Consider the following 20,807-nt stretch of genomic DNA (forward strand, 5'->3'; position numbering starts at 1 on the left):
AAGGGTGGAATTGAATTTCCAAAAACATGCTAGGTTAATTAGCGACGCTAACCACTCGACCGCCGTGCCACCCTAGCTGCAGTTTAGTGTGTGGGGGTTCTCCGGGTACTCCGGTTTTCCTCCAACATTCCAAAAACATGCTAGGTTAATTAGCGACGGTGGAATTGAACGCTAGTCTCTTAGCTGTAAGGTCTGCGCGCTAACCACTCGACCGCCGTGCCGCCCGAGCTGCAGTTTAGTGTGTGGGTTTTCTCCGGGTACTCCGGTTTTCCTCCCACATTCCAAAAAAACATGCTAGGTTAATTAGCGACTTAGCCATTAGAGATTGCCAAGGGTGGAATTGAACCCTAGTCTCCGAGCTGTGAGGTCTGCGCGCTAACCACTCGACCGCCGTGCCGCCCGAGCTGCAGTTTAGTGTGTGGGTTTTCTCCGGGTACTCCAGTTTTCCTCCCACATTCCAAAAAAACATGCTAGGTTAATTAGCGACTTTGGCATTTAGAGATGGCCAAGGGTGGAATTGAACGCTATTCTCCGAGCTGTGAGGTCTGCGCGCTAACCACTCGGCCGCCGTGCCGCCCTAGCTGCAGTTTAGTGTGTGGGTTTTCTCCGGGTACTCCGGTTTTCCTCCCACATTCCAAAAAACATGCTAGGTTATTAGCGACTTAGCCATTAGAGATGGCCAAGGGTGGAATTGAACCCTTGTCTCCGAGCTGTGAGGTCTGCGCGCTAATCACTCGACCGCCGTGCCGCCCTAGCTGCAGTTTAGTGTGTGGGTTTTCTCCGGGTACTCCGGTTTACCTCCCACATTCCAAAAAACATGCTAGGTTAATAAGCGACTTAGCCATTAGAGATGGCCAAGGGTGGAATTGAACCCTAGTCTCCTAGCTGTGAGGTCTGCGCGCTAACCACTCGACCGCCGTGCCGCCCTAGCTGCAGTTTAGTGTGTGGGTTTTCTCCGGGTACTCCGGTTTTCCTCCCACATTCCAAAAAACATGCTAGGTTAATTAGCGACTCCAAATTGTCCATAGGTATGAATGTGAGTGTGAATGGTTGTTTGTCTATATGTGCCCTGTGATTGGCTGGCCACCAGTCCAGGGTGTACCCCGCCTCTCGTCCCAAAGACAGCTGGGATAGGCTCCAGCACCCCCGCGACCCTCGTGATGATTATTTAGGGGCGTCACGGTGGTCGAGTGGTTAGCACGCGGACCTCACAGCTAGGAGACCAGGGTTCGATTCCACCCTCGGTTATCTCTGTGTGGAGTTTGCATGTTCTGTTCTAACCACTTTTCCCACCGTGCAGCCCATGATGGGAACAATAGTTTTCCAAACTCATATTGGTACTTGTTTGTATATTTCGTATTAGAGACCCGAGTTCGATTCCACCCTTGGCTATCTCTGTGTGGAGTTTGTATGTTCTCCCCGTGCATGCGTGTGTTTTATTCCGGGTACTCCGGTTTCCGCCATTCCAAATCATGCTAGGTTAATTAGCGACCCATTCAAATGTGATGCACCCTAACATATGTATATATGTATATATTTATATATGTATACATGTACATGTGAACTCATTCCATAACAGCTGGAGCTCACCCGGGATCATTTATCAGTCAGCATCGAGTGTCACACTCCATCACGTCTTCATTTGTTAATATTCCTTGACGGTTCCCAAAACAAACGGGAATATAAATACTGGAACGCCTCAGTAGAAAAGATACCTTGGTATGACAGACAGGTGCGGGTCTGCGGGGGCCGTGGCAAGGTCACGACACGGACCGCATGTTAGTCAGAGGCTGCCGATGTTGGGGAAGCTCTTGAGTTTCTCCGGGAAGTCGTCCTTGTAGAGAACCGGGTCGGCGCGGTGCTCCACCACTTTCAGAGGCATGGTACCGAAAACGGATGCAAACTTGTTGATGCACTCAGATCTATGGAGGGAGGGGGGGCGGTGGGGGGGTAAAAAAAAAAAGCATTAAAAGTATGGTGAAGTGAGAACACTGGAACACCCTCTGTACGGATGAGAAGCCTTTCACCTTGGAGGATTTGTGAACAGCATTGTTGATACTTAAATGATGAACAGGTTTGCATGAAATTTGATGTTTCATGTGCGATTCACTGTTTTTTGGTCAAAATATATATGCTTGTAAGAGCTGTGACTATTAAAGTGCATGTTGTGCGATAGGGCTGCACGGTGTGAAAGTGGTTAACGCTCAGGCCTCACAGCTAGGATATCCGAGTTCGATTCCACCCTCGGCCATCTCTGTGTGGAGTTTGCATGTTCTCCCCGTGCATGTGTGGGTTTTTACCGGGTACTCCGGTTTCCTCTCATGTTTTTTGGTTAACAACCAACACTACTGAGGGCTGCACGGTGGAAGAATGGTTGGCGCGCAGGCCACACAGCTAGGAGACCCGGGTTGGATTCCACCCTTGGGCATGTTCTCCCCATGCATGCGTGGGTTTTTTCCGGGTACTCCGGTTTCCTCCCACATTCCAAAAACATGCTAGCTTAATTAGCGACTCCAAATTGTCCATAGGTATGAATGTGAGTGTGAATGGTTGTTTGTCTATATGTGCCCTGTGATTGGCTGGCCACCAGTCCAGGGTGTACCGGTAGAAAATGAATGAACCAACACTATTGAGGGCTGCATGCTAACCTTGATTAACATCCGCCCCTGTTAACATGTTTTTTGGTTAACAACTAACACTATTGAGGGCTGCACGGTGGTGGAATGGTTAGCACGCAGGAGACCCGGGTTCGATTCCACCCTTGGGCATGTTCTCCATGTGCATGCATGTGTTTTCTCCGGGTACTCCGGTTTCCTCTCACATTCCAAAAACATGCTAGGTTAATTAGCAACTCCAAATTGTCCATAGGTATGAATGTGAGTGTGAATGGTTGTTTGTCTATATGTGCCCTGTGATTGGCTGGCCACCCCGCCTCTTGCCCGAAGACAGCTGGGATAGGCCCCCCGAATTTTCCGATTCCGATTTTTTAAACAATTCCTCTGCGTTACCTCTCCACCATGTGAGTCTGATCCAGGGACAGCCCATCGATGGCAGTGCACTCGGGACACTTGAACTTCTTCCGGGGGGTCACCTAGGGAAAAAGTCACACCCGCAAATGTCAGTTAAGAAAACCCAGGGCTAATAATGATGGTGGTTCAACGTCTGCTGGGATAAAAATGAGCAAGGCACCGCAGTGGGGAAGAATGTGATGATGTTACGTGAGAGACGACGGTGAAAGATGGTTTTCTGTTGGGGAGGGGGGGGGTGCTGAAGATTACGATTTGGTGGTTGTGTGTGTGTGTGTGCGCTTGGGAAAACACATTGCAAAGAAGGGGGGGTGGGGGGGTCTCACCCCTGATAAGGGAGGTTAGGGCAGGATTTGAGCTTGGGCCCCGACACCTGAGTGAAACGAAGGGGGTGAAGCAGTGAAGTGGCAACTGATTAGAACCAGAATGTTGGTCCGCTCCGTCTGTCTTCACCTCCGCCCCCCCCCCTTCTTTCTGTGAGGTTACAGCCCCCCCCCCAGACCAGCCGATGAGATGAATATACCTTTATGGGGGCTTTGCCGGTAACATTAGCCACCAGGAAGTTCATGGCGATATCTTCGCAGTTCATGTGCGCGTCCACCCAGTTCTTGATGTCTCCCGGCATCTTGTATGTGTACAGGTAGTTGAAGTACTGCAAGAAAAACATGAAGGACGCAGATGAGGCTCACCGGATGACCCGGAAAGTGCGTCGTCGGTGGGGAAGAATTTGCTTAGAACCAAAGTGAGTGTGTTGAGCTTTTTAAGAGGCTGACTGATAACCTCAGCCGGCCTGCAACATTCGACTCGTCCATCAATGCAATCTTCCCTTTTATTGTCTACAAACACACACACACACACACACCCATACACACAGCGGACCGGAGGAAACGGGTTGCCCAACTCTGCAACATTTCCATGTCATTTGATCCGGAGTTACAATGGAAAAAAAACTGACCATTAGTGACTCGGGCGGTCCCGATTTATCACGGTTAATTGGTTCCAGACCCGACTGGGATAAGTGAATTTCTGCAAAATTGACTATTTTCGTAGCTATAGCATAGAAAATTATCTGCTGCAATTACTAACACCTAGTGACATTCATAATTAATTAATTCATAATTAAATATTTTTGACTAACATTGGCTGCATTCAATCACGAACAGCAAAAAAAAAAAAAAAACAGTGAAGAAATGAATTGAATGTTAACCAAGGCACCACCGTTAGTGACTCGGGCTGTCCCGATTTATCACGGTTAATTGGTTCCAGACCCGACTGGGAAAAGTGAATTTCTGCAAAATTGAATATTTTTGTAGCTATAGCATAGAAAACCTGTTTACGATCGTCAATATATTATCTGCTGCAATTACTAACACCTAGTGACCAGTGTAAAATACTACATTCATAATTAGATGCTTCATCAACCTTGTTTTGGTATTTTTAAAGCAATAATGCTTAAATTAAATATTTTTTTACTAACATTGGATGCATTCAATCAAGAACAGCAAAAAAAACAGTGAAGAAATGAATTGAATGTTAACCAAGGCACCACCGTTAGTCTCCGGTGTAAAATACTACATTCATAATTAGATGCTTCATCGACCTTGTTTTGGTATTTTTAAAGCAAACTTTTTAAAGCAATAATGCTTAAATTAAATATTTTTTTTTACTAACATTGGCTGCATTCAATCACGAACAGCAAAAAAAACTGAAGAAATGAATTGAATGTTAACCAAGGCACCACCGTTAGTCTCCGGTGTAAAATACTACATTCATAATTAGATGCTTCATCGACCTTGTTTTGGTATTTTTAAAGCAAACTTTTTAAAGCAATAATGCTTAAATTAAATATTTTTTTTTACTAACATTGGCTGCATTCAATTACAAACAGCAAAAAAAAAAAACAGTGAAGAAATGAATTGAATGTTAACCAAGGCACCACCGTTAGTGACTCGGGCTGTCCCGATTTATCACGGTTAATTGGTTCTAGACCCGACTGGGATAACTGAATTTCTGCAAAATTGAATATTTTCGTAGTTATAGCATAGAAACCCTGTTTATGATCTTCAAAACATTTTCATATATTATCTGCTGCAATTACTAACACCTCGTAACCAGTGTAAAATACTACATGTTGGTATTTTACTTCATTTAGCCATTTTAAAGCAATAATGCTTAAATTAAATATTTCTTTTACTAACAGTATACTGCATTCAATCATAAACAGCAAAAAAAAAAAAAACAGTGAAGAAATTAATTGAATGTTAACCAAGGCACCACCGTATGTATGATTTGCGATGATATCTGATCAATATCGGGATCGTATTGGCGGGGGGTAAAAGCATTAAAAGTATGGTGAAGTGACAACACTCAACACCCTCTGCACGGATGATGATACTTAAATGATGAACAGGTTTGCATGAAATTTGATGTTTCATGTGTGATTCACTGGTTTTTGGTCAAAATATATATGCTTGTAAGAGCTGTGACTATTAAAGTGCATGTTGTGCAATGGGGCTGCACGGTGAAAAAGTGGTTAGCGCTCAGGCCTCACAGCTAGGAGACCCGAGTTCGATTCCACCCTCGGCAAAAAAAAAAAAAACAGTGAAGAAATTAATTGAATGTTAACCAAGGCACCACAGTATGTATGATTTGCGATAATATCTGATCAATATCGGGATCGTATTGGAAGTGGAAAAGTCGTATTGGGGTACACAATTAAGCTATTTAGTTTTAGTATTGAATTTCACTTACTACATATTAATAAAGTATTTATCTATCTCCATGTGCATCAATGGTAACATCACAATAAGAAATTGTAGTTTAGCATCCATAAGTGTGTGTGTGTGTGTGTGTGTCACCTTATGGTAAAAAGCAGCGCCAGTGAGAACCATGGAGACCTCATTGGTCCACTCGGACTCGTACTTCCACTTCCCCATTTCGTGGTCCCAAAGGTGCAGTCGGCCTGGGTAACCCACGAGCCTGTCAGGGAACTCCCTCCATACCTGCAAGTGGACGTGGGGGCGAAATAGAACACATAAGATAGATTTTTTCACAGGCAGGAGGAAAAAAAGGAGCGCTTGATTTCCTCACCCACATAGCACAGGTAATCTTGCCTTTTTTTTAAATGATTGGTTAGCTTAGCCCCTCATTATGACATCATTCATTTTCTACCGCTTTTCCTAATTAGGGTTGCGGGGGATGCTGGAGCCTATCCCAGCTGTCTTCGCGCGAGAGGCGGGGTACACCCTGGACTGGTGGCCAGCCAATCACAGGGCACATATAGACAAACAACCATTCACACTCACATTCATACCTATGGACAATTTGGAGTCGCTAATTAACCTAGCATGTTTTTTGGAAACCGGAATACCCGGAGAAAACATGCAAACTCCATGCAAACTGGCGGAGCGTGGAATTGAACCCTTGTCTCCTAGCTGTGAGGTCTGCGTGCTAACCACTCGACCGCCGTGCCGCCCGGTATGACATCATTCATTCATTCATTCATTTTCTACCGCTTTTCCTCATGAGGGTCACGGGGGATGCTGGAGCCTATCCCAGCTGTAATCGGGCGAGAGGCGGGGTACACCCTGGACTGATCGCCAGCCAATCACAGGGCACATATAGACAAACAACCATTCACACTCACATTCATACCTATGGACAATTTGGAGTCGCTAATTAACCTAGCATGTTTTTTGGAATGTGGGAGGAAAACCGGAGTACCCGGAAAAAAACCCACACATGCACGGGGAGAACATGCAAACTCCACACAGAGATAGCCGAGGGTGGAATCGAACTCGGGTCTCTAATACGAAATATACAAACAAGTACCAATATAAGTTTGGAAAACTATTGTTCCCATCATGGGCTGCACGGTGATCAAGTGGTTAGAACAGAACATGCAAACTCCACACAGAGATAGCCGAGGGTGGAATTGAACCCTGGTCTCCTCCATGATACCATACGGCATCCATATCAAACTTGCGCGGGCCGCACTAACATTAAACTTTCATATCAAGGCGGGGGCCTCAAACTAGTGTCCTGCGGGCCACATTTGGCCCGCGGGCCGCGTGTTTGAGACCCCTTCCCTAAACGAAACTGCAGCTTTTAATGGCCATATAATTACTAGCCAAGAGAAAATGATAGAAAAATGAGCTAAAATATATAATCTGTGGAGTTTCTAATTCCGTGTAATTCCGTGTAATTCTCCTTAAACTGGCTACAATTTTCAACAAAATTAGGAGATTAAATATCTCCTAAATACATTCAGGTGAGGGCAGGGCAGATTTAGGGCCTCTAAAGCCGTCAACATTCCGCACTTTTCCGTCACATCCGAGCTATTCGACTCTTCCACAAGAACTTTACAAGGCTGTGATCATGAGGAAATATGGGAAAAGTATTGGACAAGGAAGGAGCGCACCTCATAGCCAAACTGCAGTTCATCCGATGTCAACATGATGATGTCGTCATCGATCGCCAGCACGGCTTCCGTCTCGATCTCGTCGTAGGGGAAAAAACGGTTACTCAGCTTGTTCTCTTTGGTTCGAACAACTTTGAGTGGGACGCTGATCTTAGGCCAGAGGGATTCTGTCAGGCGAGAAGGAAAGAAAAGCGATAATTTGACAACATACATGCTGTATGGTATTAAAAAAAATTATTACGTTTGATTAATGTTCATGTTAAAGGTTAAATAACTGTTAATAGTTATCCTCCCTATCCGTGTGGAAGTGGTAAGTTTTTGGTTATTTAAGTTTAAAGGAAATAACTTGAAGGCTACCGTTTAGGTCGCTAGCGCTCTAGTTTGCGAGTTAGCATGTGTCACAAGACCCTGCAGTTGCGCAATATGTTGTAAATAATGTTCATGTTAAAGGTTAAATAACTGTTAATAGTTATCCTCCCTATCCGTGTGGAAGTGGTAAGTTTTTGGCTATTTAAGTTGAAAGGAAATAACTAGAAGGCTACCGTTAAGGTCGCTAGCTCTCTAGTTTGCGAGTTAGCATGTGTCACAAGACCCTGCAGTTGCGCAATATGTTGTAAATAATGTTCATGTTAAAGGTTAAATAACTGTTAATAGTTATCCTCCCTATCCGTGTGGAAGTGGTAAGTTTTTGGCTATTTACGTTCAAAGGAAATAACTTGAAGGCTACCGTTTAGGTCGCTAGCGCTCTAGTTTGCGAGTTAGCATGTGTCTCAAGACCCTGCAGTTGCGCAATATGTTGTAAATAAAGAGTATAAATGTGACTATAGTCGTGTTTTGTCATGTCTACAGGGCTCTAATAATGCTTTGTTCATTTTAATTTGAAAAAAATAATTTGTCTACCCACCAACTATATGTGGTTTCTTAAGTTTTTATTATTTGCCGTTTTATTATTATTATTAGATTCATTTATTACTGATTGATTGATTTTCTTTATTCTTGATTTGTTTATTTATTTTTCAGGAAAGAAAAGCAATAATTTGACAACATACATGCTGTATGGTATTAGAAAAAATTATTACGTTTGATTAATGTTCATGTTAAAGGTTAAATAACTGTTAATAGTTATCCTCCCTATCCGTGTGGAAGTGGTAAGTTTTTGGCTATTTAAGTTTAAAGGAAATAACTTGAAGGCTACCGTTTAGGTCGCTAGCTCTCTAGTTTGCGAGTTAGCATGTGTCTCAAGACCCTGCAGTTGCGCAATATGTTGTAAATAATGTTCATGTTAAAGGTTAAATAACTGTTAATAGTTATCCTCCCTATCCGTGTGGAAGTGGTAAGTTTTTGGCTATTTAAGTTCAAAGGAAATAACTCGAAGGCTACCGTTTAGGTCGCTAGCTCTCTAGTTTGCGAGTTAGCATGTGTCACAAGACCCTGCAGTTGCGCAATATGTTGTAAATAATGTTCATGTTAAAGGTTAAATAACTGTTAATAGTTATCCTCCCTATCCGTGTGGAAGTGGTAAGTTTTTGGCTATTTACGTTCAAAGGAAATAACTTGAAGGCTACCGTTTAGGTCGCTAGCTCTCTAGTTTGCGAGTTAGCATGTGTCTCAAGACCCTGCAGTTGCGCAATATGTTGTAAATAATGTTCATGTTAAAGGTTAAATAACTGTTAATAGTTATCCTCCCTATCCGTGTGGAAGTGGTAAGTTTTTGGCTATTTACGTTCAAAGGAAATAACTTGAAGGCTACCGTTTAGGTCGCTAGCGCTCTAGTTTGTGAGTTAGCATGTGTCTCAAGACCCCGCAGTTGCGCAATATGTTGTAAATAAAAAGAGTATAAATGTGACTATAGTCGTGTTTTGTCATGTCTACAGGGCTCTAATAATGCTTTGTTCATTTTAATTTGAAAAAAATAATTTTATTATTTGCCGTTTTATTATTATTATTATTATATTTATTTATTTATTACTGATTGATTTTCTTTATTCTTGATTTTTTTTTCATCTAATTTTGTTATTTTTTATTAATGTTTTATCAGAGCTTTTCTTGTAAAAAATCGGAACCAAAGCAAAGTTTATTAATTTTTCTGTTTTTAATAAATGCATTTTTTTGTTTTTGTTTTTTTTTTTAGAAAACCTGATGCGACCCAGCCTCGCCCAGCCCCTAGCTCCAGTGGCCCCCAGGTAAATTGAGTTTGAGACCCCTGGCGCAGCATAAAAGACATCGTTTGACTCCGGTGCGGGAAAAAAAAACAATTAATTTGTAAACAAACATTTGTCAACTGATGTGGATCAAAACAAGTGAAAGGTGTGAAAGCAGCGTTTAGTGTCGGGTTTATGATGCGGACACGTGAGGCTTGGACACCCGTCTGGAGAAGCATCCATAAATAAAAAAATAAAAAAAATAATGCATCTGTGGCGGTAATAATGCCAGATTGTACGCAATTATTTACATGTAAAGTCAGCAGGTCAAAGCTTGGTGCCACAGTGGGCGGGGGGCGGGGGTGGGGGGCGGGATCTTCCCTTGTACTTGACTGAGACCTAAGTCTGACCTGTCAATGGCCCCTCGTTAATTCTAATGGGTCACGCCGCTCCAGGCCAGGCGCCGCTGACGCCTCTGATGAAAAGGAAACGTGCGGCCATGATGGAGCACTTCAAAGCTTTTCTCGCTACTTCATTAGAAATAGCCAAGTCTTTGACAAGCGGAGGGGGTTGATTTCTGGTCAACGTCACACGCCCCCACCCCCAGCCGTCGGTTGGGGTAACAGTTGTTTACCGTTTTTAATTGGCGCATTCGAGACAAGTCATTAGAGGTGCGAGGAATGATGCTTGGTAGCAACGTTCCTCTCAAGCTTTTATTTATAACGTGGCAGCAAAACAGAGCAGTTGAGCAATTTTGCCGAGCCCTTCTCACTTCCTGTCAAACACAAAGTTACCGTTTTTTTTGTCCTTGTATATTTCTGACTTTATTCTAATAATATTATAAGTTTTTGCAAGGACCGCCACGTGGGAAATCTGAATGCTTGACAAAAAAAACATTATAAGTGAAGCATAAAGACACAAACACAATATGCTGTACATTTTTTATTTGTTATATTTAATATATAGTTTGACTTTTGGTAAATATGTGTTTTTTTCGGGAAAAAAATCTGCCTATTTTCAGTAATTTTTTTCATTTTATAAAAAAAATAAATAAAAAAAATTTGCAGGTATGAGGGTGATTTTTTGAGAATAAAATTGTAACAAATTACGACCTTATAATTGAAATCTTAGATTATTTTAATACTCTAAGGCAGGGGTCTCAAACTCAATTTACTTAATGGCCACTGGAGCTAGGGTCTGGGTGAGACTGGGCCGCATCAGGTTTTCAAAAACAAAAAAACACATTTATTAAAAACGAAAAAAAAAAAAAACATGCTAACTCACAAACTAGAGAGCTAGCGACCTAAACGGTAGCCTTCAAGTTATTTCCTTTAAAGTTAAATAGCCAAATACTTACCACTTCCACACGGATAGGGAGGATAACTATTAACAGTTATTTAACCTTTAACATGAACATTAATCAAACATAATCATTTTTTCTGGGTACATGATACCATACAGCATCCATATCAAACTTGCGCGGGCCGCACTAACATTAAACTTTCATATCAAGGCGGGGGCCTCAAACTAGTGTCCTGCGGGCCACTTTTGGCCCGCGGGCCGTGTGTTTGAGACCCCTGATTTACAACATATTGCGCAACTGCAGGGTCTTGAGACACATGCTAACTCGCAAACTGGAGAGCTAGCGACCTAAACGGTAGCCTTCAAGTTATTTCCTTTCAACTTAAATAGGCAAAAACTTACCACTTCCACACGGATAGGGAGGATAACTATTAACAGTTATTTAACCTTTAACATGAACATTAATAAAAACGTAATATTTTTTTCTGGGTACATGATACCATACAGCATCCATATCAAACTTGCGCGGGCCGCACTAACATTAAACTTTCATATCAAGGCGGGGGCCTCAAACTAGTGTCCTGCGGACCACATTTGGCCCGCGGGCCGCGTGTTTGAGACCCCTGATTTACAACATATTGCGCAACTGCAGGGTCTTGAGACACATGCTAACTCGCAAACTAGAGATCTAGCGACCTAAACGGTAGCCTTCAAGTTATTTCCTTTAAACTTAAATAGGCAAAAACTTACCACTTCCACACGGATAGGGAGGATAACTATTAACAGTTATTTAACCTTTAACATGAACATTAATAAAAACGTAATATTTTTTTCTGGGTACATGATACCATACAGCATCCATATCAAACTTTAAAAATTAAACACAAACATTAAACTTTCATATCAAGGCGGGGGCCTCAAACTAGTGTCCTGCAAGCCACATTTGGCCCGCGGGCCGCGTGTTTGAGACAAGGGTAATATTAAAAAAAAAAATCCTCGTAAATATGCTACTTTATTCTAGTACATTTAGGACTTTTTTTTAATTATTTTTTTTTAAGGACTGCATCTGCTCTTGATGCCGATTGAGCAATGGTGACACTCACCCTCGGGAGGACTCTTGTTCTGGTTGTTCCACACCACCAGCAGCTTAGCCAAGCTCGGGACTTTGGAGATTTCGGTGATGACTCGAAAGAGACTCTCTACGCGATCGTAGGTCAGGACCACAGCTGTGAAGCCGGGTGCTCTCGGTGGGATGAGTGGCAAAAACAGGGGACTGTTGACACTGGACCACTTCTACACAAGACAGAATCACATCACAAAGTCACTTGTGTGCATTTTTATACACACTTTTTCAGCAATTTTTTTAAATTTTCGTAAGATTAAAATATTTTCCCCAATGTAATATTTAACAAATTTCAACTTTGCTTTTTTTCCTCATAATATTACCCCTTAAAAAAATTATTTTTTTTCTTTAATATTTCAACACTATTCAACCAGCTCATTGACTGACAAACTCCTCCAGTTCTGTTCCTACAGTAAATGCTACACGTTTGTTTCTCATATAATTATGCCTTTTCCTTTAATATTTCAACTCTATGCTACTTTCCTCATATTACAATTTTATTCTCGTGAAATGCAGCTTTTTTTTGCATCGCCGTAAAACATTTTTCTGTTAATATTTTTACTTTGTTCTCATAGAATTTTTGCTGTCGATTTTTTTTTTAATTTTACAACCATTTAAACTTTTTGCTTGTAAAATTTTCTGTTCTTAATATTATGAAATTTATTACCATAGTATTATAACTTTTCCCCAATATAAATTTCAACTTTATTTTTTGGATTGTTTAACTTTAAAATATTTTTTTTTCCTTTTTGAATTTCTACTTCATGCTACTTAAATGATATTATTTCTATTCATTATTCTGATTCACTTTTTTGTCTTTGGAGTGATTTTTTTTTTATTTTTAATCGTTTTGACTTTGTTTTTGTAAAACAACGGTTGATTTTTTATTTTTAGTATTTTTTGTGAAAACATATTTACAATAAAGTAAAATAATAATATGACATAACAAATCAGTAAATAAAATAAATAAATAAATATAAATATTTAAATTTATTTTATAATTTATTTTATTTTACAAAATTAATAAAAAAAATATTTTATAAAAATAATTTTTTAAAAATATTTTATTTTATAAAATAAATAAATATATATAAATATTTTAATTTATTTTATAATATTTAATATTTATTTATATTTATATGCATCAATGAAAAAAATCAAATAAAAACAAAACAAAAACAGCCGTGGCTTGCAAATGGGCCACAGTGTGCCTGAAATAACCTTCACAAGAGACTAAGGTCAATCGTCAGTAGTTTTCCAGATTTGATGAAGACCTAAAAACAGGGTGGACAAGGAAGACCGGCTCAGTCCGCCACATAAACCTGACAGCGGCCAACTACAGAAGACAAAAGCCAAAGGAGGGAGGAATTTGCAACACAGTGGACTGTCTCCTTTCAAATATCTCCAGTCCCTGTGATGTTTGAGTGACGGGGGGCGGGTGGGGGGTTCAAGAAAAAGGGAGGAAGTTGAAACCTGAAGAAGTACAAGATGGAACCAGGTAGTTTAACATCGACTGTCTTTCATCAATGTGATACGCCTGCAATCTGCATTCTTCTTCTGGCCTCTGGTCAAAATAAACAGCGTAATGTTGACACGTGACCAGATAAAAACAATCGACATGAAAAAGTCCGTCTCTGAAAAAAGAAACGTGACCATGTGGCGCACCTTTTTTCCACCACGCTTACACGCGAGTGTCGCCAGGGAAAGCCGCAGTCACCCATCCACCAGTAAAAAAAAAAACACACTTTTACTGGCAAGTGGAAACTTCCCTGTGGTTATTCTCACATTGTCAAACCGACACGTCTACGACGCACGCTCATTGCAAAAACCCACTTAAGTCATTTGTCAAACTAAATAAATGAGATGAAAAGACAGCTGCAGCTTAACAACTTACGACTGATCTTTTACCCCCCCGCCACCCCCATCCAATAGAACATCCTTGATTCTTAAGTACGCATTTAATTCAAACACAAAACAAAAGATACATGTCATCTTTTCTTTTTTTTTTTTTTTTTTTAAATACCAGAGTGGAGATTTGTAAAAATGTCAAAATAATTGTGCGAAATTACCAACTAAATTTGAAACACTTCTATGCTACGTTAAAATGGTAAAATGGTTTAATTTCATTTGAACATGCATCAGATTACAATTGAATGCATCACATAATCAGTTCACAGTTCCACATGTCCAAAAAGGAGTAGGAAGAAGCAAAGCTTATTAAATCCTACCCCTCCATCTGGTACTTTTACAATCAGTAACTGTTACATTTGTTCACTTCCTGCTTTCCATAATACATTTTAAGGTTTTTTGCTTTTTTTTATTAAAATAATTATTTTTGTTTTTGTTTGTATGATTAGCGTCTATTAAGTGATTCTGTCAAGGGACATTTTATGCCGGCTTGAAACAAGACAAGTTCTTTGAGAGTAATGAGCGGTATTATTTGTAATGGTAATGGTTTAATTTAATTAGAACATGCATCAGATTACAATTGAATGCATCACATAATCAGTTCCCAGTTCCACATGTCCAAAAGGAGTAGGAAGAAGCAAAGCTTACTAAATCCTACCCCTCCATCTGGTATTTTTACAATCAGTAACTGTTACATTTGTTCACTTCCGGTTTTCCTAATATAATTTAAGTGATTTATTTAATTTTATTTTAATTATTTATTTTTGTTGTATTTTATTTTTTATTTATTTTATTTATTTTTTAAAAGTTATTTATATTTATTTTATTTTAATTATTTATTTTAGTTTTATTTTATTTTTACATTTTATTATTTATATTTATAAGAAAAAGAAAATCATGAGCCAAATATGGAAAAAATTGGAACACACATACATTCATCTGGGTACACCTAATAAGTTCACCCATCGTTGATCCATCCTTCCATCCATCGTCTTTCGCTAATTCAAGGTTGGTGTGCGGAAGCAATAGGTAATGTTTTTATTTCATTTGAACATGCATCAGATTACAATTGAATGCATCCCATAATCAGTTCCCAGTTCCACATGTCCAAAAGGAGTAGGAAGAAGCAAAGCTTATTAAATCCTACCCCTCCATCTGGTACTTTTACAATCAGTAACTGTTACATTTGTTCACTTCCTGTTTTCCTAATATAATTGAAGTGATTTATTTTAGTTTTATTTGATTAAAAAAATTGTTTTTTATTTTTTGTCACGTACCAAAGTACTTGGTGATATGACTATACAATAACATAAAGGGTACCATAGTAAGTGTCAATATAGTGATATATATATAGCACATCATGACTGGTTCAAGACTTCATCCTTATGAACATGCTAACACGCAAACTAGAGCGCTAGCGACTGAAACTGTAGCCTCAAAGTTATTTCCTTTAAACTTAAAAAGCCAAAAACTTACCACTTCCACACGCATAGGGAGGATAACTATAACTAACATTAATCAAATGTAATAATTTTTTCTGGGTACATGATACCATACAGCATCCATATCAAACTTGCGCGGGCCGCATTAACATTAAACAAAATCAAGGCGGGGGGGGGGCCTAAACTAGTGGCCCGCAGGCCGCGTGTTTGAGACCCCATGCTGTAATGGGTCTATCAGTTGCGCTTAGAAACAAGTCCGACAGGTGTACGTTGACTTTTATGGAATTAGTAATTGTCTTTTCCACTTTTATTTGCCATGTGATCCCCAACTGGTCTCATTTCAGCCTCAGACCCAGAAACCCAGAACCCAGAACCTAGAACTCACTTGTGTACGGGTACAGACACGCCATTGGTCATTCATTGGTGTGTTTTTAGCTTTCCATTCAGTTGAGTGCATGGTAAGAAGAACTTCAACAAAGCACAAAATAAATCAGCGAGACAGCCCACCCCCCCTCTACGCCCCCCCTTCGATTCATGTCGAACTTCAAGCCGGTGATTGAAAGCACATTTTTCCAGGCCTGCTGGTGATGTTGCCCTGGGTTTTCTGCATGAAGGACAGGCAGCTAAAAGTAAAGACAGACTTTTCTTTTTAAAGGTCGAGGCCCTCTCAGACTTCTCCATTCTGTGTATACAAGCGTGTTTTGGCTATCAATTAAGAGAGAGACTTATTCCCTACGTTGATAACCATCTGAGGAGTAAACAGTGCACACACTGCTTTTCTTGTCTGGACTCATTTGAAGTCTTTTTTTTTTTTTTTAAAGACTCCTGATGTCAAAACATTTTTGTGTACTAATACTAACACGTTTCATCAATCAAAGCATTGTTGGATCAGTCAGTAGTAAACACTTAAAAAGACAAATATATCATGTAGCAAACCCTCCGTGCTGCATTTTTTAATTTTAATTAGATATGGCGCTACTGGGTTGCCCTGGTTCACAGCGTGAAAAATGAAAGGATGCACAACTTTAGCAATTTGATGCTCAGGAAAAAAATTTTTTTGTTTGTACAATTTTTGAAAAAGCCTATTTTTCTGGGTAAGTTTCAGGAAAATATCAGTTCCTGACTAAAAAAAAGTTTTTGTGAAAAGCTCACTGCATACACTTAGCCGTATTTGCCTGCACAGCCGCGGTCTCGTACATTTTTCTGGGTTTTTTGTTGCCTTTCGACTTCATACAATGATGAAGTACATGTTTCATGTTTATTACAGTAAACCTCGGATATATCGAACTCGGATATATCGGAAATTCGCTCACAACGCACAGATAAAAAAGAACAATTTTTTCTGTAATGCATTTCCAATAAAAATTCATTGCATATATCAGATTTTTTATAACGGATTTCGCCTATTTCGGACAAAATCTCCAGTCCCGTTCCAATGCATTTCCATTAAATTTCCCTCGCATATATCGGATGGCCGCATCGTGGCGCTCCGATTCGCCGAATCGTGACAGGCCGCTATACGACGTCATTTGCAGCGTTTGCAGCGTTGCCTGCGCGTCCAGGTACATTGGAAACATAGTCAAGGAAGTGCCTTTTTATAACGGATAAAATCCGATTTACGCATATACCGGATATAAATCCGATATATGCGTAAAACGGACATTTTCCGGTATACGCATATAACGGATTTCGCTTATATCGGACAAAACCAGTGGGAACAATTGAATCCGATATATCCGAGGTTTACTGTATTATTATTATTATTATTAAATAGCATTTAGCATGTTGCTGGATATCATCCGAATCGTCATTGTAACTATGATCTGCGGTATCTGTGGCGTCCGGAAAAAAAAAAGTTCGACCCAAAAGGGATTCTTTCCATCGTCCCGTATAGCCGACGCAGGCGGAATTGCACCAGAGCTGGTGTGAGCCTAAAACAGGCATTTCAATATACAGGAATGCTTCAGGCGGCCGGAATGGCGCCGCGGTGGTTAATAATGGTAATGGTAATAGTTTAGTTTCATTTGAACATGCATCAGATTACAATTGAATGCATCCCATAATCAGTTCCCAGTTCCACATGTTCAAAAGGAGTAGGAAGAAGCAAAGCTTATTAAATCCTACCCCTCCATCTGGTACTTTTACAATCAGTAACTGTTACATTTGTTCACTTCCTGCTTTCCCTGCCCGGCCTTTTATACACTGGAGGCTCCTGTATGCCTACAAGTAAGCGAGTCTTATTACAGCGCAGCTGCAAAAAAAGCACCCTTCCTTTCCCTGCCTGGCCTTTTATACACTGGAGGCTCCTGTATGCCTACAAGTAAGCGAGTCGGTACATCGTTATTGTCGAGCCCTGCATTATTTTCTCACATTCGTTTGTCTGGAGCCACACACACACACACACACACACACACACACACAGGGATCCTAAGAGTTGGTCGCACGGCCAAGTTGCGTGCAACCAGGCTCTCGTGAGCACATTCACGCTATCATTCATAACACAGACTGCCTGAGACATGCGGGTTCAAACCCATCAATTGAAGCGAACGCGTGAAGGGCACATTTAGCGTCCATTTTGAATGTCGGACAAAGTTCAAAGTGAAGCTCATTCATAAACAAATAAGGAAAATGGCAAAAACAGTGATATAACCGAGAAGTCTAGTTACTCAAAAGTGATGAAAAGACAAAAAAAAAAAAAAGGAAAACCGGTCTGCCAAGTTCCCAGGAATAACATTAAAGCCGTTGCAGAACTTTCTGGCGAGCGTTGCCTGTTTACCACATGTGACAACAATCTTTTTTTTTTTTATTCTTCTAGGCCCCGGCTACATTTTCAACAAAACATATAGCAAGTCTTCCAAAAGTGTGTGTGTATGTGTGTGTGTGTGTTATGGTTTCTCAAGGCCGTTGCTGAACTTTTCATAGTTATGATCAGATTTCAAAAATGCAAGCATGTTGCAAAACCACCACCAGTGATACCACACATAGTCACACATGGTGGCAGTACCAGGAATGCTTTTCTGGAATTGGTGTTCCAGTTGAGAGGAAATTATTTACGTCATCTAATTTGGATAACCAAACTTTCTTCTTACTTCTTTTTGTGTTGTTTTTTTTTTTGTAATATCAAACATACCACATTAGCTGTTGTTTTATTTTTTAAGTTGTTTCATGAACGACGATACATTTTTTTTGTGTAATTAATGCTAATAATAACACAGTTTAATCCTCCTCTTGATCCGTTTTACATTTTAATGCATAAAAAGAATCACATAATATTTGTTTATTGCGTCAAGGTTTTTAGACTTTGTCAGGAAACTCTATTCCAACAAAATAAAACCAAAAAAAATATTTTTTACTACATTTTAAAATGGTCTAATTGAAATTATGACTACTGTATTGTTAGGGTCGGTTTCGACCCGGTTATATTAATATGACAATATTATTGTAACTTCTTCAACCTTTTCTTGACATTAATATATATGGGTCAAAATTCACCCGAACACCATAGATCAGGGGCCTCAAACTAGTGTCCTGCGGGCCACAATTGCCCCGCGGGCCGCGTGTTTGAGACCCCTTGAGACCGCCTCGATATGAAAGTTTAATGTTAGTGCGGCCCGTGCAAGTTTGATATGGATGCTGTAAGGCAGGGGTCTCAAACACGCGGCCCGCGGGCCAGATGTGGCCCGCAGGACACTAGTTTGAGGCCCCCGCCTTGATATGAAAGTTTAATGTTAGTGCGTAACCCGCGCAAGTTTGATATGGATGCTGTATGGTATCATGTACCCAGAAAAAAATATTACGTTTGATTAATGTTCATGTTAAAGGTTAAATAACTGTTAATAGTTATCCTCCCTATCCGTGTGGAAGTGGTAAGTTTTTGGCTTTTTAGGTTTAATGGAGATAACTTGGAGGCTACCGTTTAGATCGCTAGCTCTCTCGTTTGCGAGTTAGCATGTGTCTCAAGACCCTGCAGTTGCGCAATATGTTGTAAATTAAAAAAAAAGTATAAATGTGACTATAGTCGTGTTTTGTCATGTCTACAGGGCTCTAATAATGCTTTGTTCATTTTAATCTGAAAAAAAACAATTTGTTATTTATTATTATTTATTTATTATTATTTTATTTTTAAATTATTAATCATTAATCTGTCTTACATGGCTTATTTTGATTTCTGATTATATCTACTATAATGGGTAATATGAGCGTTAAAGGTGACTATAGGGGTGTTAGTTCATGTCTAGAGGGCTCTAATAATAGTACAAATCCCATTTACAAAAGCATGAACAGGTTTTCTATGCTTTAAGAAAATATTCCACATATTAATCTTGAATCCTACATCGCAGAAATGGACTAATTAATGGTCTGGGACTAATTAAGGGTATAACGCTATAAACGATTGCTGTATTAAGGCTTGTCTGGAGTTTGATTTCAATTACATCTAAATATAAACGTAACTGCGTGGCAACAAGACCGTTATACATACCACCACGGGTGGATTGTTCCACTGCTCATAGGTCCGTGCGGCGTATGGGTAGATGCGGTCGTTGATGATCTGGAGCGTTGTCAAGCCGATAGCCTTCATGGAGCTGAAGTACGCGTCCCAGAACCAACGTGCCTATGAAAAAAAAAATGAAAAAAATGAAAGAGCGGTGGTAAAACAGCCGAAACAAACAACAAAAGACACAGTGAACTAACATTATTAGAGCCCTCAATAGATGAAATAACACCCCTATAGTCACATTTCCATTTCTATCATCCAATATAGTAGATACAATACCAAACATAAATAAGACAACACACTACAGTTGACTACTGAATAGTGTACTTTCGCTATTACATTACCTGATGTACTGGAATGGCAACTTTAAGACCTCACAGCTAGGAGACCAGGGCTCAATTCCACCCTCAGCCATCTCTGTGTGGAGTTTGCATGTGTGGGTTTTCTCCGGGTACTCCGGTTTCCTCCCACATTCCAAAAACATGCTAGGTTAATTAGCGACTCCAAATTGTCCATAGGTATGAATGTGAGTGTGAATAGTTGTTTGTCTATATGTGCCCTGTGATTGGCTGTCTCGCCCAAAGACAGCTGGGATAGGCTCCAGCACCCCGCGGGTGAAAATGTATGAATGAATGTCTACTATAATGGCTGATAGTAGAGTAACGGTGACTATAGGGGTGTTATTTCATGGCTAGAGGGCTCTGATACAGGTTCGTAAACAGGTTTTTTTTTATACTGTAATGATGAAAATATGGCTGCACGGTGGTAAGTGGTTAGCACACAGACCTCACTCTGGCCTCACAGGGACTCCTGTTTCCTCCCACATTCCAAAAACATGCTAGGTTAATTAGCGACTCCAAATGTGAGTGTGAATGGTTGTTTGTCTATATGTGCCCTGTGATTGGCTGGCTCGCTCAAAGACGGCTGGGATAGGCTCCAGCACCCCCTGC

General features: G+C 40.2%; 1 protein-coding gene across 1 annotated transcript in view; it reads right to left on the reverse strand.

Annotated features, from left to right (window-relative positions):
• ext2 (exostosin glycosyltransferase 2) overlaps positions 1-20,807 on the reverse strand; it is a 33,855-nt gene that overhangs the window by 1,261 nt on the left and 11,787 nt on the right. The window contains exons 9-15 of the mRNA XM_058078011.1: positions 19,843-19,974; positions 11,993-12,182; positions 7,447-7,613; positions 5,885-6,028; positions 3,550-3,678; positions 3,009-3,091; positions 1-1,922 (exon numbers count right to left, since the gene is read on the reverse strand). The exon at positions 1-1,922 is cut by the window's left edge and continues 1,261 nt beyond it. Of these exons, the coding sequence (XP_057933994.1) occupies positions 1,784-1,922; positions 3,009-3,091; positions 3,550-3,678; positions 5,885-6,028; positions 7,447-7,613; positions 11,993-12,182; positions 19,843-19,974 (984 nt within the window). The 3' untranslated portion in view covers positions 1-1,783. The remainder of the gene's footprint in view (positions 1,923-3,008; positions 3,092-3,549; positions 3,679-5,884; positions 6,029-7,446; positions 7,614-11,992; positions 12,183-19,842; positions 19,975-20,807) is intronic.

This window comes from Doryrhamphus excisus, chromosome 7, assembly GCF_030265055.1.
Source record: "Doryrhamphus excisus isolate RoL2022-K1 chromosome 7, RoL_Dexc_1.0, whole genome shotgun sequence".
NCBI classification, from domain to species: domain Eukaryota; kingdom Metazoa; phylum Chordata; class Actinopteri; order Syngnathiformes; family Syngnathidae; genus Doryrhamphus; species Doryrhamphus excisus.